The sequence below is a fragment of the Sphaerodactylus townsendi genome, linkage group LG06, assembly GCF_021028975.2.
Source record: "Sphaerodactylus townsendi isolate TG3544 linkage group LG06, MPM_Stown_v2.3, whole genome shotgun sequence".
In the NCBI taxonomy this organism is placed as follows: Eukaryota; Metazoa; Chordata; class Lepidosauria; order Squamata; family Sphaerodactylidae; genus Sphaerodactylus; species Sphaerodactylus townsendi.
Genome location: NC_059430.1, coordinates 95,677,747 through 95,701,440, shown reverse-complemented (window position 1 = coordinate 95,701,440; position 23,694 = coordinate 95,677,747). Strand labels below are relative to the sequence as shown.

The 23,694-nt window shown below is 42.9% G+C and overlaps 1 protein-coding gene and 1 long non-coding RNA gene across 2 annotated transcripts in view; both read right to left on the bottom strand.

Moving 5' to 3' along the window:
* Positions 1-511: 511 nt before the first annotated feature.
* LOC125434465 lies at positions 512-10,680 on the bottom strand. Its single transcript, XR_007244789.1, has 4 exons — positions 10,579-10,680; positions 10,340-10,341; positions 9,317-9,325; positions 512-523 (listed from the first exon to the last, which is right to left on the bottom strand). It is a non-coding gene; the product is annotated as an uncharacterized LOC125434465 (long non-coding RNA).
* Positions 10,681-11,015: 335 nt separating this feature from the next.
* MFSD2A (major facilitator superfamily domain containing 2A) overlaps positions 11,016-23,694 on the bottom strand; it is a 40,833-nt gene continuing 28,154 nt past the window's right edge. The window contains exons 8-14 of the mRNA XM_048501985.1: positions 23,245-23,366; positions 22,562-22,645; positions 17,535-17,618; positions 16,766-16,878; positions 15,971-16,114; positions 15,105-15,281; positions 11,016-11,817 (exon numbers count right to left, since the gene is read on the bottom strand). Coding sequence (XP_048357942.1) covers positions 11,754-11,817; positions 15,105-15,281; positions 15,971-16,114; positions 16,766-16,878; positions 17,535-17,618; positions 22,562-22,645; positions 23,245-23,366 — 788 coding nt within the window. The 3' untranslated portion in view covers positions 11,016-11,753. The remainder of the gene's footprint in view (positions 11,818-15,104; positions 15,282-15,970; positions 16,115-16,765; positions 16,879-17,534; positions 17,619-22,561; positions 22,646-23,244; positions 23,367-23,694) is intronic.

Here is a 23,694-nt window from a genome sequence, read left to right as displayed (position 1 = left end):
CTTTTCCAGGATTCTTGTCTTCTCGTAATGTGACCAAAGTAGGATAGGCTCAGTTTAGTCATTTTAGCTTCTAGGCAAAGTTCAGACTTGATTTGATGCAGAACTCACTTACTTGTCTGTTTGGCAGTCCATAGTACCTGTAGAATTCTTCTCCAATATGACATTTTTTTTAAAAAAATCACCTTTCTTCCTGTCAGTTTTCTTCATTGTCCAACTTTCAGACCCATACATAATAATAAGGAATACTGTAGTATAAATTATCTTGATCTTGGTCACCAGCAACATCTATCTTTTCCCAGTGTCAATCTTTGGATTTCTTGGTTGTAGTCTCCCGGTTGGTTGATGATGGAGCCAAGGAATAGATAAGTCTTGAACAATTTCAATTTCTGGTTCTGGTGGGTTTTCCGGGCTGTGTGGCCGTGGTCTGGTGGATCTTGTTCCTAACGTTTCGCCTGCATCTGTGGCTGGCACCTTTAGAGGTGTATCACAGAGGGAAGTTTGTTACACACTGTTTTGCCTGCATCTGTGGCTGGCTTCTTCAGAGGTCCCTTCTGGAACCCACCTCTTCTATGTATCCTTTGTCTGACACCTTAGCTTTCATCCCCACACCAAACAAAGCCTAAACTTTGCCTTGGTTCACAGTTTTCACCTCCATCACTTCCATTCAAATCTTTCCTGCTCTGTTCTCTTAGGGCTGCCAATGGGCCAAAATTCCTTGCCTGCTCCTGCTTAGTTTCCTGTTGTGGCTTTAACAGTAGTTTTGAGGTGCAGTACTATTATCAAATAATAGTAACAACATCCAAAACTACTATCTGAGCAGTAGCAAACGCCAAATTAAAAGTTGGTAACTCCATTCTTAAGTGTAAGGCTGTAAGCTACTGGGGACAGAGCTGACTTTGCTTATCTTGTGAATAGGGATACTGTGACTTTCCTCGTGAACATGTTTAACAGACTGTGTTGATCTGACATGAGCTGATCATTGGCTAGAAAGTCTGGCAAACAGGTATGCTGCACATTGTTGTTGCTTTTATAAATGCTGCTTATCCAAACAAACAGGCAGCCATTAATATTACTAAGAACTGCTCAGATTAATGTCAAACTGTTTGTTTGAAAAAGACATTTTCTTATGACTGATTTATATGATTTTCAATTGATTTAACTGTCTATTCGAGCAGTTGCCTAAAAAGCAGAGCAATGGACAGCAGGGATTGGAAGAAGTACATATGGACACACAAGCTTTCTTGCACTGAATCAGACCACTGGTCCATCCAAAGCTACTATCTGAACTGTATCAAAGACCAGATTGTCTATTGTCACTATTGTCTATTGATCGGCAGTGGCTCTGCAGGTCCATCAAGGGCCCTATTGACTGGCAGTAATTCTGTAGGGTTCCAGGCAGAGGTTTTTAACATCACCTACTATCTGATGCTTTTAATAAGAGGCCAGGAATTGAACCCGGGACCAAGCAGATGTATGCCAAGCAGATATTCTATTACTGAGCAACCGTCTCTCCCCTACTAGAACTCTTATCGGGGTCTATGAGAATGCACATGTGAGTAAAGCTGATTGTGTACCATTAGTAAGGAATTATTGGAGCAATTTGCTGAAAAGCCATAAATGGGTTGACAAACAATCTGGCAAATGGGACATATGAGCAAAACTGGCAGTTGTTTAAGCATCCTTGGCGGTGAAGCACTACATGCATTGATGATAGTGGATAATTAATAAATAATAATGAAGACAGCAACATTGATGAGGAAAATGTTTGCTAATAATTGCCACCCTGGCAACTGCCCAGGTGCGCAATCGCTAGCTGTCATTCTGAAGTCAAGGCAGCACCAGAAAGATAACGTATCTGGGCACCGTGCTGTTTCTTTTTTTGTTCACATTCAACCCCATTTCATTTGTTGTTATGGATACTATCTTTCCACCTCATGTGTTGGATAAGATGAAAAATAGGTTCGGGAAGTTCGTTTCCAGGCACTAGTATTTTTCCCAGAGTACTCAGATCCTTCCTCCTGTGGAGAAAATAGACAGGAATCGGCTCAAAGTGATACAGTGAAAGAGACCGGCAAGCTGGCTTCAAGATGGCTGATGTTCACATTAATCCATACGCTATATATTGTATATTGGAATGCTGTATTTAACAGGTTTTAATTATTAAATGTTAATAGAGCTTATGTATGTATAGTACCGTATGTATAGTATGTATAGTTATGTATGTATAGTTATGCTTTGTTTATGTTTTAAATTGTGCTATACTTGTTACACTTCTTATGCTGTACACCGCCCATAACAATAACAACAACAACAACAACAACAACAACAACAACAACAACAACAACAACAACAACAACAATAACAATAATTCATTGTTACCCTTGTAACTGACTGAGCTTTCAGAAAAATATCAGTAGTCCTCAAAAATCAGCAAGCCAAGAACCTGTGGGACTTTCGTATACAAACATACAAAGTCCTGAAGCACAACACACCTGACATCGTCATCGTCATCGATGACATCGTCGAACCAGAAAAGGTGTAGATCACTGATACTGCGAAAAACAACATGAAAAACGAAAAGCAACATGAAAAGATCGCGAAATACCTGGATCTAAAGATGGAGATCCAGCGTCTTTGGCACAAACCAGCAGCAGTGGTGCCAGTGGTCATCGGCACGCTGGGTGCTGTCTCAAAAGACCTGGGGCAGCACTTGAAACAAATTAACATCAACAAAATCGACATCTGTCCGCTTCAAAAAGCTACGCTGCTGGGCTCCACAAACATCCTTCGCCGATACGTCACAACATCCTAGGCCCCTGGCTGGGGCTCGATGGTGACGTAGACCAACACTGACAGTGATACCAGGCTGCCGTGTATTTTGTATAATAATAATAATAACAATAACAACAACAACAACAATTTTCAATGCTGGCAGCACAACAAAGCACTGCATGGGCAATTTCTGGAGAAAATCAAGGACAAGGTGGACAACGAAAAGACCTGGCTGTGGTTAACAACTGGTACTCTGAAAAAGGAAACTGAATCCCTGATTTTAGCTGCTCAAGAGCAAGCCATTAGAACAAATTCGATCAAGGCCAAAATCGAAAAATCCTCGGACAATGCAAAATGCAGATTGTGCAAAGAAGCTGAGGAAACTGTAGATCATGTACTCAGCTGCTGCAAAAAGATTGCCCAGACTGAGTACAAACAGAGACACAACTCAGTGGCCAAGATGATCCACTGGAATTTATGCAAGAATTACAACATAAGAACAGCTAAGAACTGGTGGGAACATTGTCCAGAGAAAGTAATGGAAAATGAGAAGGTTAAGATCCTGTGGGACTTTCGAATCCAAACAGACAAAGTGTTGAAACACAATACACCAGACATCACCGTGATCGAGAACAAGAAAGTGAGCATCATCGACATAGCAGACCCCGGTGACAGCAGGTCATTGAAAAAGAACACGAGAAGGTCACTAGATACTGCGATTTGAAAATCGAGTTTCAGTGTCTATGGCACAAACCAGCTAAGGTCGTCCCAGTGGTAATTGGCACGCTGGGCGCCATTCCGAAAACACTAGGGGGCAGCACTTGAAACATCTTCGAATTGACAAAATTAACATTGGTCAAATTCAGAAGGCAGCCCTGCTGGGAGCCGCACAAATACTACGCTGATACATTACAACTTCCTAGGCCTCTGGGTGAGGCTCGAATTGTAATGAAGGCCAACAACCAACTAAAGATCTGGCAGCTGTGAAATCTACAATCATCATCATCATCATCATCATCATCATCATCATCATCATCATCATCATCATCATCATCATCATCATCATCATCCTTTGTTACCCTTGTAACTTATTGGAGCTTTTAGAAAAATATTAGTAGGTGGAGCAAATAGTTATGATTGCCAAATTTACAGATACACAAGACTTCTCTGCTTTCATCAGAGTAACCCAATATGAGGAGAAAGAAGCTACGTTGAAAGGAATGTGAGCTCAAATACAGTTGCCAGTGTAGTGTAGTGATATTAGTTGCCAGTTGCCAGTGTAGTGTAGTTATACTAAGATCTAGGGTGGCTTAGGTTCAGATGCCCACTCTGCCATGCAGCTTGCTGGGTGACTGTGGACCTGTATGTAAACTACCTCACAGAGTTGTTGTAAGTCTAAAATGAAGGAAGGGAGAACAATGTTATAAGTTGGTTTAGTTCCCATGAGGAAGCAAAGTAGTGTTTAAATGAATGAATGAATGAATAAATAGAATGTTTAACAGGCAACATCCTGTCAGATAAAAATCATCACTCCATTTCCAAAATAAAAACATCTACTGAATTTCTTCTCATCAATACAGTTCTCAATGTCACAGTGTCTCTATGCTCAGGTGGCAATCTCAGTGGGAACAGAGTTAGAACAACATTCCAAGGCAGCGATGGCGAACCTTTTCGAGACCGAGTACCCAAATTGCAACCCATAACTCACTTATTTATCGCAAAGTGCCAACACGACAATTTAACCTGAATACTGAGGTTTTAGTTTAGAAAAAACGGTTGGCTCCAAGGCGTGCATTACTCGGGAGTAAGCTTGGTGGAAGTCGGTGGCTTTGCTTTGACGCAACCGTGCAACTCTTCCAATGGGTGAATCACGACCCTAGGAAGGTTTACTCAGAAGCAAGCCCCATTGCCAGCAACCGAGCTTACTCCCAGGTAAAGGATCGTGCTTTAGTTCTTCACATGAAAATCAGTGGGGTTTAACAGCGCTTAACAGGGTTACCTACACTGCTTCCCCAAAACTAGGTCTTAGGTTTAATGCTAATAATCGAGCCCAGTGGCCTAGATGTGTGTGAGGGGGACTCTGTTTGCGCTTGCCCACAGAGAGGGCCCTGAGTGCCACGGGTGCCAGAGGTTCGCCACCACTGTTCCAAGGCAACACATGTGGCTGTTATAAAAGCCTGTTTAATTTTTGGCTACACCCACACTTCCCCCAAGACTCCTGACTTTGACACTAGTGGCTTCAAAAAGCAGGATCGTAGAAAACAAATCCAAAATACTCATTTCCTAAAAATGAACATTTTTTTTGTAAAAATTATGTTTATACCCCACCATAGCAATTTTGTTCACATCATATTTCCACCGACTCTGCCATATGTTTCCCTTTGGCAACCAAAAGCAAGAAAACATAATCCAAAGTTTGAAAAGAAGAAACCCAAAATAAAGATTGGATTCAAAATCATGCATGCAAATTGAACACATTGTGACAGCTAACCACGACTGCATTTTGATCTGAATAGTTTCCACCATAGAATTTGGTTTCCTCAATGGCGAACATTAAATGTTTTCACTTACTGCAGTATATACTCAGGCTCAATGTAAGAACTATCACTTTCTAACACTTCCACTCAAGATGGAGTTGATTAGATGGTCATCCACAAAGGACCAAAAAAGAGGGCAAAGTCCTCCAAGAAAGATGGAATTCATACATATGTTAATTGACATTTATAATGCAGATATAGAGTAGAATTATTATTCTCCCTTTCTGCTATTCTAATGCCAACTTTTGATGAGGAATTTATCAATGCCCATCTTGCACCCTCTTCCTAGGGTTCCTGTTCTCTGGAATAAAGCCTCTGCAGCCACTTTAGCTTATTTTACTGGACACACAACACAAACACACACATGAAACTGCTATTTCCCCTTGTTCACGCTTTTCTAAGGGCATAGAAGTCAGTGGGCTTGGAAGAGTATGACTCTGCTTGAAATTGCATTGCATATACCATAGTACTACCACCAGGATCTCTTGGAGCTCATGGGAGCAGGGAATGTGCATTGCTATTTTCATCTTTATGCCCTCCCAATCCCTAGTCTGATTCTGTTTGAGTGGATCATCCATTTTTTCCTTTTCCTTTTCCAAGGACAAAGTCATGAACATCTTTTGTTCTTTTATTTCTTTCTGAGCTCCCCAGCCCCCTCAGCCTATTCATTGAGGCCTTTCTATTGCTGCCTTTGTTCCCTCAATCCGGCCAGTCATTCAACACAGTGTAGAAATATTTCTCTTTGGCTCTTCCCATGCCTAAACACACACCCCCCCTACATCACTCTTCCCCAGCCTGACTTTGTTTTGAGAAACAATTCCTTCTCTGAATAAGTTTGCCAGATCATTGGCATCTGGGAGTGTCAATCAGCTCTCTCCTAACAGTTAAAGAAATTTCTGGGTTTCTGATCTAAGATGCTTTTCACTCTTTGGCCACAAAACCAAGGCCAGTTTCAATAGCAGAAAAAAACCATCCAGAACTCTACACAATGGTGGAGCCCCTCATTTTGTCAGTCTGGACAGACTTTGGGGGATTTGCCTCGCTTATTGATTGGCACTGGCCAATGGCTTTGCCCTGCTCCTCTTGGCCCGAACAATGGCCAGATTTTCCGTCTTTTATACAGAGGCTAGTCCGGCTTTTCTGTCTGAGGGCTAATCCCTTTTGTTATTTTTGCCCACTCCTCCTCCCAGCCCCTTCGCTTTGTTCAATATTTAAGTAGCATATGACTCACCCTTCGTCCGCCTTGCCCATCCATCTACAATAATGGGATACTAATGTCACTCCACTGAATGTCTGCTCGTGGGAAATGCTATTTAGAGAGTGCCAAAACCGTGCTAAAGATGTGGCAAAGAGAAGGATGCCTTCAGCTTTTAGAGTTTTTCCCTTCAGTCCATGAGGATTGATATCAAGAGGTTCAGTTCAAACGAAAATGGCTTGTAAAGTCCAAGGAATCAAACCTCAGTGCAAAAGATTTGGACTTGCCAAAACCAAGGTACCCTGGAAAATATAGATAATAAAGGAGTACTATTGAGCATGCACAGATTCCTTACGCTTCCTGTCTTTAGTCGGCCTCTGCACTTTTGTTTTTAACAGAGAAAATTACAACAGCAGGACCCAGCCTTCCTGTTTTGTGGAGCAGATGGAAAATGGCCACTGCTGACACCAGGAATTCTTGGTACAGCAGTGAATTCAAGAAGTACAATCCCATGGCTAAAAGCATGGCCTCTGCTTAGCAACAGAGCACAGAGGACCCAGGTTCAACTCCTGGCATCTCCAGTTGACAGACAGACCTGGGAAAGTGCATTCTCTGCAATCTTAAAGAGGTGTGCCCTCTCAGGTAGACCAGACATTATGACTATTAGATCAGCAACATATACAAAGCATGAATCATCGAGAGAAACTGATTGCTAATTGGAATGACAGCCTCCAGGTGGGGCCTGAAAATCCCCTGGAATTGCAACTCATACCCAGACTACTGAGAGGAGTTCCTCTGGAGAAAACTGATACTTTGGAGGGTGGACTCTAATGGCATTGTGCCCCACTGAGGTCCCTGTTCTCCCCAGATTCCATTTACAAATCTCCAGGACTTTCCTAACCTGGATCTGGCAACCCTACCCCCTATTTGGGAATTCAAATAGTTGAACAACTGATTGTTTACAAGCACCATTTTAACAACCGGTTCTGTTGAAGTGGTGAAAATCTGCTGAATCCTACTATTGCCCCTATCCCTTGCTGGTGACCAGGGGCGACCTGGCAGTGCTAATTGCTATGCATGACTGGCCAAATGCTCTCTCCTACACCATTCGTAGGGCCAGCTAACTGGCCATTTAATTCATTTTACTCTAGCTTGCTCTTCCCTGGGATTCCCCAGTTCAATTCTAGCGAGTGTAGGGTAGGCTATAATTGCCATGCACAGTTTAGCATTGGTCCTTGTGAATCTGTCCCTCTCACATTCTAGCCTTTAAGGCTGCCAAGAAGTTGCCCTTGAAAATATTCAAGCAACGGCTGATGCAACCTCAACAGCCTGCAAGGCTGGTCCTTGCTTACCTGCTTGTATTGCTTACCTGCTCTATCCCTCCTGTCACTTAGCAGAATAAGAAATGGGTCATATTAAGAAAAAAGTATCCAGTTTGTATAATCTACACTAGCTGTGCAAATGAAGTCCACCATTTATTTTACTAGACACTGATAGTATAGTGTTGCAGGTGGGGTTTGCATTCACCAATACTGCTGCTGCTGCAGGGAATGCAAATGTGAATCATTCCCTGGACTGAAAATACTATACTATCAACCACACCTTTGCATAGCAAGTTCCACCCAAACACTTACTGACTGGTTCCCCACCCTGGGACATGGACAATATATACCCCACTGAAACATTCCCTTCTCACTGGACACAGTGTGTAACAGACTTCCCTCTGTGATACCCCTCTGAAGATGCCAGCCACAGATGCAAGAAAAACATTAGGAACAAGATCCACCAGACCATGGCCACACAGCCCGGAAAACCCACCACAACCAGTTGAATCTGGCCGTGAAAGCCTTCAACAATACATCTTCTGAATTGTTGAATGCATGTGTATCCAATTTTTTTAGCCTTATTACAAATGCACCAAAAATGCTAAGAAGTTTCTCCATGATGACCACATTTCCAGCACACATTAAAAAAATTATACAATTTTGCCAATTTCTCCAGTGACAAATGCCAACAATACGTCATTTTCTGAAAATTATCTTTAAGACTGGAACTTAATATAAATTTAAGCTCTTTTAACCACTTATTTCCCCATTGTTTCATTTGTATATTGTGCTCAAAGTTGATGCCCCATTTCTAATACACTCTATAACTTCTTCTGTATCAAATCTCAGCAAGAGCCTACATATATCAGCAATAACATGATCATCATTCATACATAGTTCCATATCAAATTCAGTCTTAGGGTCTTCAAGACCATAAGATCATTTGTCTATTTTAAATCTTTCTAGTAATTGTACATAAAAAACCAATTACAAGCATTTCCTGTTACTAATATTGATCTCTTGATTTCATTTTACATTCCCTTGTGAAAAGTCTAAAGTGTCATGATATATTATCCACCTGTTTATGATGTCATGTCTAAATAATATTTCTTGTGGGCGAGAGTCCCCACAGCGTTTTTTAACATAGTCTAGGTTTAAACTTGTCTCATATTACCAGAATGGCACGCCTATACAATTATTATTCAAGTCTTTATTAACTTTAACTTTCATGCCATAAATAGGCATGCCACCCATATCTCAAATCATGTCCTTCTAGATCAAGCAATCTTCTGTTCTTCAACATAATCCATTCTTTCAGCCAAACCAAGAAGAGCAGAAGAGTTTAGATTTATACCCTGCCTTTCTCTCCTGTAAGTAGTCTCAAAGTAGCTCACAAACACCTTTCCTTCCTCTCCCCACAACAGACATCTTGTGAGGTAGGTGGGGCTGAAAGAGTTCTGAGAGTATTGTGACTAGCCCAAGGTCACCCTGCAAGGCTTCATGTGCAGGAGAAGGGAAATAAATCCAGTTCACCAGATAAGGGGCGGGGCATTGCTGGGTGGGGCTGTGGCAAGGACGCAGCCACTGCGCCGGTCCTTGGGTGGGAAACGAATGCATGCAGGCGCAGGCTGCCGTTTATGTGGAAGAGTAGGGAATCAAACCTGGTTCTCCAGATTAGAGTTCGCCACACTTATAACTACACCATGCTGGCTGTCAAACAAGCTGCAAAATAGAATTTCAGATCAGGTGAACTAAGACCTCTTCTTTTTTTCAATCTTGCAATTTTTTATATTTAATCTGAGATTTCCCCCCCTTTCCAATCAAAGTATAATTTAGCTTTCTGCTACTGTTTGAATGGAACATTATCTGCCAGCACTTGTATTGTTTGAAACAAAAATACCATTCTTGGTAGTACGTTCACGTTAATCATAAAAATTATCCCCAGCAATGATAACTGGAGTTTATTTCATCTTGACAAATCTTTTTAAACTTCATTCCATGTTTTAACATTAGTTTGAAATGCTAGTCATATTTGTTAGCAAAATACTTATATATTTCAATCTTTTTTTGACTAAAACCTGTTTTACTAAATATTCTTTTTGAACCTTTGATTTATAGTCTTTGTGTGCTTTGCTTTGTTTTCTGTTTATTAATTTCAAAACCCCACTAATGCAGCAAATTATTTCAGTTTCAATATAAAAGATTCAGCTCCTTTTAATGGATTTTTATGAGCAACACCAGATTATCAGCAAATGCTCTCAATTTGCAAGGATTTTTTAATTTTTAAACAACAACAAGAAGAAGAGTTTGGATTTATATCCCCCCTTTCTCTTCTGTAAGAGACTCAAAGGGGCTTACAAACTCCTTGCCCTTCCCCCCTCACAACAAACACCCTGTGAGGTGGGTGGGGCTGAGAGAGCTCTGAAAAGCTGTGACTACTAGCCCAAGTCATCCAGCTGGCGTGTGTGGGAGTGCACAGGCTAATCTGAATTCCTCAGATAAGCCTCCACAGCTCAGTTGGCAGAGCAGAGAAATCAAACTCAGTTCCTCCAGATTAGAATCCACCTGCTTTTAACCACTACGCCACTGCTGCTCCCAGAGGAGATAGTGGGCAACAATTCCGCACAGCATGAATATAATGTCTTTCGGACATTATAAAAATATTTGTGTGGGATTTTGTGTTCCCATAGTGTGAGAGACCATGAGCATTGCCAGCCAAAACGGATCTTTCTTCCCACCTTCTTCCCACCTCTTGTCAATTTCTCAGTGGCACCTGCCATTGTGTGTGGTGCAGCAGATTCTCCATGAAGATTCCCCACAGAGGTTACCTCTGCTTGCAGCTCATCCATTTGCCATTTCACTGTAAAAAGTAGATGAATAAAGTTTGGTTTGCCTAGCAATCCCATGCACATGTCATTTTTCCTTTGTTTTGTTTTAAGGGGGATATCTAGTCATGGGATCCAGCAGGTCCAGATTCAAATCCCCACTCTACCATGGGAGCTCACTGGGTGACCTTGAGCCAGTCACAGATTCACACAGGGTTATTGTGAGGTTAAATCGGAGAAGGAAGAGGGAACAATGTAAGCTTCTTGGCATCCCCCTCATTGGGAAGAAAAGCAGGATACAAATGAAGTAAATAAAAATTTCCAATTTTTCCACAGGCATATATATACACACACACACAACTTGGATGTCATTTTTGCATTTTAATTATAACTATATTAATAGTTCCACAGTAATCTTGCTTTACAGATATATACAAATAAGGAAAATACATTTGTATTTACAACAAAATTAAATTATTTCAATTAATTAAGCTCTGTCTATATATATATACATACACACATATAAAACAGCAAGACACAGGATATTTCTACATTAGTCATGTCTGATTTACAAACCAGTACGAGGTTCAGTTTGGCAGGGTCATGTCCATAGTGTAATATACACTAAGTAGCACCATTTGGGTCCTCAATACAAATAATAATAATAAGAACATCAATATAAAAAAATTAATAGTACCACAGAAACTTGCATCATACTCAGTGCCAATGGCATCAAGTGAATTAGTGGGGCTGGCAAGGAGTGGGCACCACCCACAGAACATCACCGCTCAAAAGACTTGTGTCATGTGCAAACTAAAATCTGCTTGGCATCTGTGCTTATTCAATTCAAGAGGTACCTTTTACTGCAGCACTGAATACTGTCCTGCTTTGTACACACATGCTCAGTGAAATCCCATATGTAGGCACAACATAGACCAGTGTTTGACTGTTTCTCCAGAACATTCTGGAAGGACGTTGTAGCACACTCCCTTCCATGGGAGTAAGTCAGCATTGCTCCTGTATGACAGAGGCTGCATCTGCCCCTTCCCGCCTAAGGGTCCCCCGGTGTGTAAACAAGTGAAACGAAGGAAAGCCAGGGTCAAACGATGCTAGCTAGCTCTGTGGAGTCAGACTCAGAGCTGCTATTACTGCTCTCTTCCTCTCTGGGGGAGAAAAGGAATTGAGAATAAACATTAAAACAAAGACCACACAAACATATTAAGAGACTGGCTAAAAGCATTCCAGTTCTGGAGGCTAACTAAATGATTTTTCCATTACCCTCCCGGGTCAAAGAACACTTCATCCAATTTCAAGGCTTGGCTGGCCATTTCACAAAATGTATCTATGTTCCCACTGTAGAGAAATTTGTATTGCAAATATTTTCTTTGCTGGACTATAACATGCACAAATTCCTCCATGCTTTGTGTGAAATGAACAGAACACAGACACCCTGCTTTTCTCCAGCTAGTAAACTGTTTGATAGAATTGCCACACTGAAGTTGTCTATGATATTTGTATTGAAATTGTCATTTGCTATATTTAACTGGTAAATCCTTTGACAGGATTCGTATTTGCTGCCATTTTGACTTTGGACATAATAGAATATAATCTTGTACGTTTGTAATTTTATAATATTTGTATTTCTATTACATTTTGCAATTTAAACTATATAAACACTTTTGGTATTTTTGATGTTCTTGTAATCTTTTTTTAGATTGATATTTGGAAAAGTATAAGATGGATTCAACTAGACTGTTAGAAAACAATGCAATAAAAACAGTGTAAGGCTCAAGAAATGCAAAAAGTAAAATGCAGAAGTTAGGGAACAATGCAGCAAACACATGGTAATGCATACAACAAATAAACGAAAGCCCTTGTGACTCTGTTGAAGCGTCCTGAACAATTCCCCCCTCCCACATAGCCTGATTCACGTCAGAAAAATGCCCTACTGATCACATGCTACTTTCAAACTGGCAAGGCAACCTGGTTCACCTTGTGCATCATTACAGGGACTTTTGAGATGACATCATTTCCCCAATGATGGCATGGGCCCTCACTAGGTAAGCTGCCAGGAGGCTTACCCATATCGACTTCTCCTTATCAGATTAGAAGTTCAAGGACCTACTGCTTACGTGCCAGGCACCCAACTCTTTCAAGAGGTTTTTTTTTAAGGATACTGAAAGGGTGCTTGTTAGAGAAGAGGCCAAAAAAGACCAGCAACCTATTTTTTTTCAATGGCCTGAAGAACCCAGCAAAGCAGCAGACCAGAGAACTTTTGAAGTTATTAGGGACCTAATTTGTTGTGTGTCTCAGTGCATTCATTTGGATTTTGCCTGTGTACTGGGGACAACAATATTTATTCCCTCTCTGAGCGCTGTCATGTAGTGTCACAGGGAGGCCATATATAACAGCTAAGAATTTGCAGAAATATTATCATTTCTTTCCTTAAGACACCATTAATTCGAATTGGTTGGTCTTCATAAAAAGGTATTGCATGGATTTTATTCTTCTTCTTGACAATAATGCTTAATATGGTGATGATCATTTTTATTCACTAGCATGAGACTTGTCTTCATTACACGCCCATCTTTGATAATAACTTTTCATCAATATATTGCTTGGTCCTTAGTATTTGTTGTACTTTATAGATGGTGTACAAGAAAAGCACCAGAGGTCACACACAGGAAAGTACAGAAATGTATGTGTTAACTTAGATAGGATTAGTCAGCATTTTATATTTAGCCTCCTCACATTTTTTCCAGACTGCCGCATCAGAGACACTCAACACCCATTTGGCAATGCGCCAACAGATGCCAGTTATATTTTCAACCATAACACTAACGCGTACGAATGAGCAAGACCTGAGAAGTTCAACCTATCTTTTTAGGATCTGGATCCCCCACCACACACATGAGTCTTTTAAAAAGCACTTTTGAGGGGGATGGGGGGAGGAGTTCTAGCTGTGCTTCTCTCATAGCTTGCGCAAAGATTTAATACCAAGCTGCCTGCTTTGGCACACAGCAGTAGGAGAAACCAGAACCGCAACCTGCGCATGACTGGATTAAAAAAGAGTGGGACCTTACAATTATTATCAAGCTGTCGTAACAAGAAAGAACTCAGCAAGGTAGACAAGGAGAGGATCATTTTATGGAAGAATGGAGGCCTGTAATTCCCCCCCCCCCCCGAAAAGCCTTCAAAGTTGGAAAAAAATAAACAATTATAAACCAATGTTTTATTTATTTACTAGCAGTAAAGCCCATTGTATGAACAAATACAACAAGTTCTAGAAGGCTGTTGTTGGGAGCAGCATCCTCTGAGGGACACAACACTTTGTGCCTTTCCTCCTTCTTTTCTTCCTCTTTCCAGGATTTTCCATCTCCCCAGGAACCATGCTGGATCCCGGCTTTGCATAAGTGGGGCAGCAGGGAACCAGCAAGGTGCCTGTGACTTTGGGGACAATTCTCCCCTTATCCATAAGCATCCCCCATTTGCAAAGCTGGATCCAGGCTTTGCAAAGTAGGGGGAGCCATTAGGGCACCTGTGAAGATGGGAAGAGTTCTCCCCATCTCCATAGGCACTCCCCCTGCTGTTTGCAAAACTAGGATCCCAGGTTTGCAAAGAAAGAGGGGAGCCAGCTAGTACTAATTATTTGTTTGAAAATTGTAGCTGCTCAGAGGGCTGGTCTACCTCCTACAAAGAAGCAATGAGTAAACTTGATCTCTGTAGATCTGGTCTCTGCAGAGGCCAATCTATCCATTACATTCAATTGTGGGTAGACCAGCCCTCCTGCTCCAGGGTTGGGGAGGGGGTAAGAGGCTAAGCAGGGGACTGACCAGGCTGCTGCAGGGCCAAGAAGGAGGGCGGGGACCAGGGAGGGGCAGGGGGAGCGTGGGCAGGGGACTGGTCAGGCTGTAAGATAAGTGGCGCAGCCAACCACTTTGCAGGACTCACTTTCACACAGAACTTGGCTGGAACTGAGCCCTGTGGTAATTGGTTGGAAGTGAGTCATCGCCACACGTTCCATCCTTAAGCAATTATTGTCTTAGGATTTGTTTCCAAGTTACAGCTGACATAGTGACCCCATATTGTTAAATAAAAAGTTTTTTTAAAAATGAAGCATGCAAATTCAATTGTCCTCATATTATTAACACCAGGTGCCGAATTTGAGCTCCTTGGATGTCACTATTCCTTGAAGCCCTTCCTGTGCCCAATCTATAAAAGTGTGGCAGGCCAGGACAGTGCACAAAAGGTGTGTAGAGACAGCGTCTGTGTTGGTGAGTTCCGAACTGAATGCTCTACTACATGCAAACCATCATTCCATTATCTTCCAGTGTAGTGGGAACCCACAGAACAAACAGGAGCCTAGCTCAGAGGGATGCCATCCCCTGCCATTCTATAGCTTTGTTCTTTCCACTGTACTCTGGTTGCAAGGAGCAAGAAAAGAGCTCACCTTAAATCCTGCAGAGCCTTCTTGTTTTTCCTTCGCCTCTCCTCATCAATGGGATACAGCTTGAAGAGAAGAAGGCCAAGGACGATCAAAGCCACAGGGGCAGCTGAGACAAGCAGCTTCAGGGTCCAATTCACACTCTCTGGCTGGCTGCAACCTCGGGTTTTGTATCCAGCAAAGCTGTGACAATAGAAAACATTGGTTTAATTACTTCGACAACACCTCAAGCACCTCAATATATATATATTTTTAAAAACCACGGAATGCTTTACTAAAACTAATCTTCAGTTTCTCCTTCTCCTGGCTATGGCTGGGGAGGAATTGCTGTTTGTGTGCATGCACAGAGAACTATGTCTCCTGTATCACTATACACATACACACACGACCAGTAGGAAGCTGTGGCTTGCTCCACCCCTCCAATTAGGTCACACAACTCTGACTCCTCCACTTCCTGTCACATGACTGTCGTGCTTACAGCTCAATGGGTACCATGCTTCCACCTGTGCTTTTAAAATGACTTCCAGGACTGGAAAAGTTGAAGACAACTGCCATAGATCACATAGCTTTCATGCATCTAGTAGAGATTGCCACCATTTGACTATCCCTCTGGAATCTGTTATCCTGCTGCTGTAAAACCACAAGGAAAAAGTCTCTGTGGTGCCTTAAAGGCTAGCAGATTTGTGACTTAATAAAACTGCCAATTTGTGACTTAATACAACTGCCAAGCTTCAAGATGTTAAAAGACACTCTTTTGCCACCATTTCCCAAGAGGAGATGCCAACAGTACTTCTCATGCACCAGTAGTAGCGCGATGGACTCATTCCAAAATTGCTGTAAAATATCACTATACAGCACAGAGAGAGACTTACTCTAAACTGAGGGTAGAGATCCCTAGAGACACTCCAGAGGCAAACTTGGTGAAGAAAACGTAAAAGGAGAAGAAAATTGCTTCGTGCCCAGCGGAATCTGGGTGCTGAAGTTTGAAGTCATCTACGACATCTGGCAACATGGACCTATGCAACAATAAAGGAATTATTGCTTTGTGAAACATAACCACTGGAAGAAATGCAGTCATCTAAATCTCTTAGGATTAAGTACACAGAAGGCAAAATATGCAGGAACACTAGACAGACCTGAACTACAAGTATAAAGTTCTGTGGAAACATTTCCACTCAAGAACATAGGAGTGGACCTGTTGGAGCAGATGTAGTCCAGCACCTTGCTTTCCACAGAGGTCTACCACCTCCAGACATGGAAGGTATTGTGGGCCTATCCTCTATGAATTTGTCTAACCCATTCACTGGCGGACATCACTGCATCTTTTGGCAGCAAGTTCCACAAGTGAGCTGTGTGTTTTGTGAGGAATTTTCTGAAAAAGAAGTTGGAAAAAAGGACTCATTGAGCCATTTATTTTTGTATTTTCTGAGAGTTCAGGACTTCAGGCAAAGAAAGGTCTTCCACACTTTTCTTTACCAGAGATCTTTTTAGCGGTACAAAAGGATTAAACCTTTCTCCATGCGGAACACAAACACTCCATTGAGCCTTGCCCCTTCCATTTTATCGCAGAGTTCAGTGCTCCACCATAGGATTATAAAGTTTCTGAAAAAACGCAAGTTCTGTATTCAGCACAGAAAGCATGGGTCTATAACTGTAATTACACTTACCATGGCAAAAGGAAGGCAGCCGCTACACTGATTCCAGCTGCGACAGCCACGATGTAGGTTACAACAAGGTTACTCTTCAAAATTGCAACCATGATGAGGAATGGTGTGGCTGACTGCAGAACAAGAGAGAGATTATTATTGTAGACACTATATTTTAAAACTTTGCTGGTATCTTTGTGTATTGATAACATCTGTACTATTCCCCCTCCTAGCCAGCTTATATGGGGCGCTCTCTTTTTCTTCCTAACAATCATAAACATAAGACCCATAGACCTGATTCAGACATTATGCTTCCCAGTTAGGACTGCCAATTCCAGGTTGGGAAATTCATGGAGATTTGGGGGTAGAGCTTGGAGAGAGGAGGGACCTTAGCAGGGTATAATAGCAGGGTAGAGTCCATCCTAGGAAAGCAAGAGTGAAGGGCCCACACCTGGGCCCAGCAGCCACAGAAAAAAAACCACAGCAAGGAGCAGGTAGGAACAGGGCAAATTCTACACTGCCCATGAGACTCAGAACAACTGCAGAAGAGACCCTTGAAGGGGCCTATTTTTGATTCATAGCTTCACACTGGCTCAGATCTTGCTGTAGTAGGTTTGCCAGAGCCTACCCCAGCTTATTTGAAGCTGCCCAGCAAGCTGTCAAAGCTTATATTTTCTAATTGTTCCTGGCAGCACCATGCAAGACGTTTCAGAGCCCAGCTCCTCATGAGGCACTAGCTCCATAAGCCCTCTTTACCCCACCCCTCCCGACCCAGATTGTGTTTACTTACCGAGATTCCAATATAGACAGCTGTTTTCTTTCCAAAACGAGTAAGAAACCATTGCCAGAAAGGGATTGTCAGGGTGGCAGAGAGCTGTAAGAGAGCACAAAGGAGAGGGTGAGATGAACCATTATTACACCTGTCAGACAAATAGCAACCCCAGCAGCCACACGTCTGGCAGAGCAGCAGGGCAATCTGCCACATAGCTTATACAAGACAAGACTCCTCTGCCTTCATACAAGTCAATCTGTAGTTACTGTAATCCCAGTCATGCATACATTGAAGGTGTGTGGGAAAGGCTTAATTTTTAGAGCAACCCTAACCAGGGATCAAAGCATACACAGTTTATGTATAATATTATTTGATCCTATAATGGTGAAACAGAAACAGAGACTACCTGCAAATCACCACTGACTAACCAGACCACATGCTAACTGCTCACCAGTTTCTATACTAGCTTCCCACCATTTTTAACAGCCAGCATCCACACATTGCCTTTGATGCACTTTGAGGGCTTGTCTCTACCTTCCAAAATACTTCTGGCTGGCAGAACCACTCCGCCCCCACTGTACCATGCTCAACAGGGTCTACTTGCTGCCTCTTTTATCTCAAATGCCCACCTAGAGGAGAGCGTCACAGCTTCCAAATCTCTCTTTAAAACTCAGCAATCTGGCACCACATTTGGTTTCAACCCTCAGTCTCATTTCTTTCTGAACCAAAGCCCACAAGATGGCACAGGTTCATTTCACATGGCCTCCTTTCTCTTTTGTTGTGACCACTCCCAAGCCCCGCATGAGGTTTGCAGGGCTGGGGGTGGGGTGTGTGGCTTTTTTCCTACATGAAAAAAGGCCAAACCTACTACTGGCTATGTATAATATTTGTGAGGCAATTTGATATTTTTTGTTTTCAGTCAAATATCTTTTTCCTTCACCACCACCACCACCCCCACCCCCCGGCCACTGCCATGTCTCTTCCTCTGAGAAACAGAAGCCTTGGGAAGAGACTACCAATGCTGCAATTGCAACACGAAGCATCAATTTCTCTGCTGTGATTTGGCAAACCTCAAGTCCCACTTCCACTTCTTCAGAGTAGCAGCTTAGACCACACCCATTTCTAAAGTCAGTCAGGAATTTGCTACAGCTGCATCAAAATTCTTTCCCCCATTCCCACCCAGCTAGTGGAAAGAGGTGGGGGGGGGGGGGAGCTCTGTTATGCACCAGTGATTGACAAGAGCTTCATTTCTGCAGTTTGGACAGAAACCGGGGACAGCTTCCTCCATTGTCCATTGGAACATATTTCACAGTTCCTACAGAACACACACAAAGGCAATGGCCAGTACCAGCAGGCTGGACTCCTGCCTGGGAAAATCTGAATAGGCCACAGAGCCAAGCCCCAGACCCTCCCCCAAGCTCCAGCCACTCAGAAGCAGTAGAGAGACAGCAAAGTGGAAGAGCCAAGAATCAAAACTGGGCGATTTCTGCATTAGAACGTGCATGCCATGGCCCTTTGCTGAGTATAATAATAAGGCATCCACACTTTCACCTTCATACAGCCTTTGCAAATTGCATGCGGCTATTTTTAACTCTCATTTCAGTTTAGGAGACTTGCATCTCTGTTACAGCAATCTGAATGCCAACACAATGCCTACAAACACTTTTTTTTTGGCAAGATACTCAACTATAGAAACGCTCCTTCAAAAAGTCCTCCTTAAAATTCAAAATTTTGCAGCAGTAGCCACTTCTCAATCTACACGTGATGGAAAATCAGGTGATAGACAGTAAAGGTATAGACCACAACATGGCTCATTGTGGACGGGCTCGATAATATTGCATGCTCTTGTACACAAATAAGACCTACCCTCATGTAGTAAATTAGCTCATCAGGGAAAATGCAATATTTCCCTGGATAAAGTTTTCTAAATGCAGCAAGGTCCCTAGCCCTGCTGCACAACAGCCTTCAAAGCTGCAATCCCTCCCTAAATTGCACTCTGAAACAGTATACAGAGCTACAATTCTGCACTCTCATTCTGCCACAGGTCAGAAAGAGGCCATGGCTTTTAAGGTAGCCTCTCCATGGTGCCCATCCAGCAGTCTGCAAACCAAGACTGATATTTTGAGGAAGGTGGCAATCAATGCAAGAGAAATGGATGAGAGAAGGAAGAAGTTGGGTTTATATCCCACCTTTCTCCCCTGTAAGGAAACTCAGGGTGGCTTACAAACTCCTTTCCCCGCAACAAACACCTTGTGAGGTAGGTGGGGCTGAGAGAGTTCTGAGAGAACTGTGACTAGCCCAAGGTCACCCCACAGGAATGTAGGAGTGTGGAAACAAATCTGGTCCACCAGATAAAACTCCACCGTTCATGTGGAGGAGTGGGGGATCAAACCTTGTTCTCCAGATTAGAGCCCACCTGCTTTACCCACTACACCACGGAGGCTCTCTGGATGTGCATACGCAGGGCAGATCTTGCAGTACCTGAACAATGCACGGTGGACCTCTCTCCATGCCCTTTGTGTGGTGCCTTGTTCAGGCCAACTGGCATGTATGAAGGAAGTACAGTGAAGGTCAATTTTAAATTCCCATGCAAGAGGATTTAAAGTTGTTGCTGCCGAATAACTGTGTGTGAGGTCTCCAAGCCTGCAGTTTGCTCATGTTAATTTGGCTCAATCTGTTTCCCCCTCCTCTGCCAAAGCAGGTTAGGACTTGGCATGTGCAGACGTCTCAGGAAGCAGATTTGGCATCCCTTTTAAGTATTTAGGCTACAAGCCATTATCTTTTATGCTACAAGGAACTTAGTGAAGAAAGGAACACAGCTTTGGGATTTTTAAACCTGACTGCATTCTGGATTGGGCTCACTTCAAAGCTGCTTCAATAAAAAAGTTTGTGCAGAAGACCAAGCTAATCCCAAGGGATGTTTACTGTTAGGTCTTGGTTCAGCTCTCCTCCCCAAAGGATAACTTTACCATGCATGGCTGAGTATGTGATGTTCCCCAAGATTTACTGGAGAACAGTGGTGTATTTGCCTAGGGACAGGGGGTACCCTCTGCCCCAGGCACCACTGATCTGGTCACGTCGGGGGGTGCAAAATCGGCCCCCCACATGACCAGGAAGACAGCAAGGCAGCAGGAAGTCCTGCTGTCTTGTCGTCTTCGGGAGGATGCCATTTCCCCCTGCTACACCTCTGTTGGAGAATGAGGGAAAAGGCAGCTTATATACTTCATTTATAGCCCACCTTTCTCCCAAGTGGGTACCCAAAAGTGGTTTACATAGCTATCTCCTCCATTTTATCCTCACAGCAACCACCCTGTGGTTATACTGAGAGTCTGGGATTGTCTGAAGGTTCGCTAGCAAGCTTCAACGGCTTGGGTTGCCAGCTGCAGGTTCGGAACTACCTAGAGGTTTTGGGGTGGAGCCTGAGGAGGGTGGGGTTTGGGGACTGGCTTCAATGGGATATAATACCATAGAGTCTACTTCCCATTTTCTCCTGATGAACTGATCTCTGTTGCCCGGAAATCAGTTGTAATCCCCCAAAATCTCTGACTGCCATCTGGGGACTGGCAGCCCTATCCATGGCACTGTGGAGATTTGAATCTGGGTCTCCCAAATTCTAGCCTGACACTCTCAGATTCTAGCCACCGCACCATCTTGGGCATCACACTATTAGTAGGCTTTCAAAAGACCATGGTACATGAAACAGTTGACTCTTGTGTGGGAATAGATTAACAGAGTCACAGGCTCTCTCTTCCTCAGGATCATAGATCCCATTTGAGGGTTGATTGTTTTCAGGAGCCTTAGATGCAGGAAGCGTGTCAGTCCATGCCACAAACGATGGGCTTTCTGCCTTGGCAAAGCATTTCCAAACACAATTTCCCCTCTTTCACGGTTTGCAAAGACTTTTCCTAGACAAATCGGCTCCATTCCTTTCATTCAATGCCTCTCTCTGATAAACACTCAAGCCTCTTTTCTTCTCATGGCGAAGGGTAAGAAAAATGGCAGCATTTGGACAGAAACGACTTGCATGGTTTTTATCCTCCACCCCTTTTCAAGCGGGAACAAAGGGCGCAGTGTTCTCATCAACACTGTATCGTTTCAGGAGCCATGTTTAGGAAATGCTCTTCCCTGCTAAGGTTACCCATCTTTCAGCTCAGCACAAGAACTTCTACTGCAGTTCTTCAAAAGGACATACCTAACTTCTCTACTGTTTGTATTTTCTTTCTGGCTGCATTTGTGCTGGCAATTTACCACCAACTAACTTCTTGGAAAGTACCTCTGCCATTGTAAGTGTGCAGAAGACTGGTGGTAATTTGGCATTAATTATCGGTGGCAGATTTAGCAAGAACTTCTTGCTGTTTCCTTAGGATGCTCAACAGAAAACCATAACCAGGGGGTTATAAAATCGGGGGAGGCTTATGTTCAAATCCGTGCCACTGCTGTGACTTTGGGCCATTCACTTGGGTGGATCCAACCATCCCGCCTCCAACGCAAAAAGCCACTTAAGTTGGAGGAACACTCCTTTTGGCCATTTCCACATTACAAAAACCAGTGTAGTGAAGTGTCAGACTAGGATCTGGGAGATCCAGATTCAGATCCCCACTCTGCTGCGGCAACTTGCTGGGTAAGCTTGGGCCAGTAACACACTTAACCTAACCTATCTCACAGGGTTGTTGTGAGGATAAAATGAAGAAGGGGAGAATATTGGAAGCTGCTTCAAGTCCCTACTGGGAAGAGTGGGGTACAAATTAAGTAAAATAAACAAATAAGGTGGGACTGTGGGGTATGTGTGAAGGAGTTAAAGTCATACAAGTTTTACAGTTCCACAAGTACACGTGCATCGTATTACTACTGGCTTTACACATAGCTCTAGTATTCACATGACAGTTTTGCTTTACTTGTAAGGAACCCTGAGACACTACTACAACAGCCCTGTAAGTCTGGTCAGTATTAACATATTGCAACAGTGAGTAGCCAGTGTAGTAAATTACATTAGCAGGAAAAGAATCATGGAAGAGACGGGTACAGGTCGACTGCAGCGTACATACCATGATGGCCAAGAGAATATTCTGGAATTCATTGCGGAAGCCCAAGGTGTATGTGCAGAACAAAGCGAAGTTGCCTTCCAGTAGCTGAAAGGAAGCAAAAATGTGGAAGTTATCAGAGGTGGCCCTCAAAATCGTATTCGTTCCAACTACCTCATGGGAGGGGTTGGGGGAGCGATCAGGCTTCCTGCCAGCGCACCATAAGCACTGTGCCAGAACATTCTTTTGCAACAGCCAGAAACATTTTGCTTTCTTCATCATCAGCCAGTTGCAATTCAATTTGTTCAATTTGTACATTACAATTTGTTCAATTTGTACATTACAATATATAAAGTACTTCCCTCGCCTTACAAATACTGGACTATTGACATTTGAGGTGGGTTTGGGTTTTTTGCGTGTGTTACAGACTAATTCCACTTTCACATGCCCCAAAGAGAATGTTATGTCCTAACCAAATAAAAAGGCTAGTAGATAAAAGTCCATGATGGAGGAAGAGAAGGTCAGCTAGAGGGGAAAATTCCACAGATGCTCTGAGGCCAGAGAAGAAAAGGTTGCTATTCACATTAAAAGCAAAACAAACAAACAATCCAAATTTCCTCAGCCACAAGATACTGCATTAGGAAACCAAGCAAACCTTGTAAATAAACCAACAACATGCTCTTGTTCCACAGGACCCTCTTTCTTACCATGAAAGCCAGTGATGTAAAAAGGAAGCCAGCAATCAACCTGATGTAGGGGCCATGGTTCATCACCAGCTTCAAGCCTTGGAAGAAAGAAACTGGCTCATCTGACTGAAGCTCAATAGATGCTGCAAGAAACAAGAGAGAAGTGATTCTTTCAGCTCAATAAGACTGGACAGTGTGTGCCTCACTAGAGAAAAGGTATCTTCAGTATCCAGGCAACTAAAACTCTACATAGCGTATGCAAGTGGAAGATGAATTCTGTAACTTTTGCTCTGTTGTTCATTTGCTACTTGTGCTAGCCATGGGAGAGACAGGGACACTCATGCTAATCATGAAAAGTCAGTGTAATTTTAGAGCTTCTGCATCCACGGTGAAGGGCTGTGGCTCAGTGGCAGAGAATCTGTTCTGCCTGCAGAAGGTCCCAGGTTCAATACCTGGCATCTCCAGTTAAAA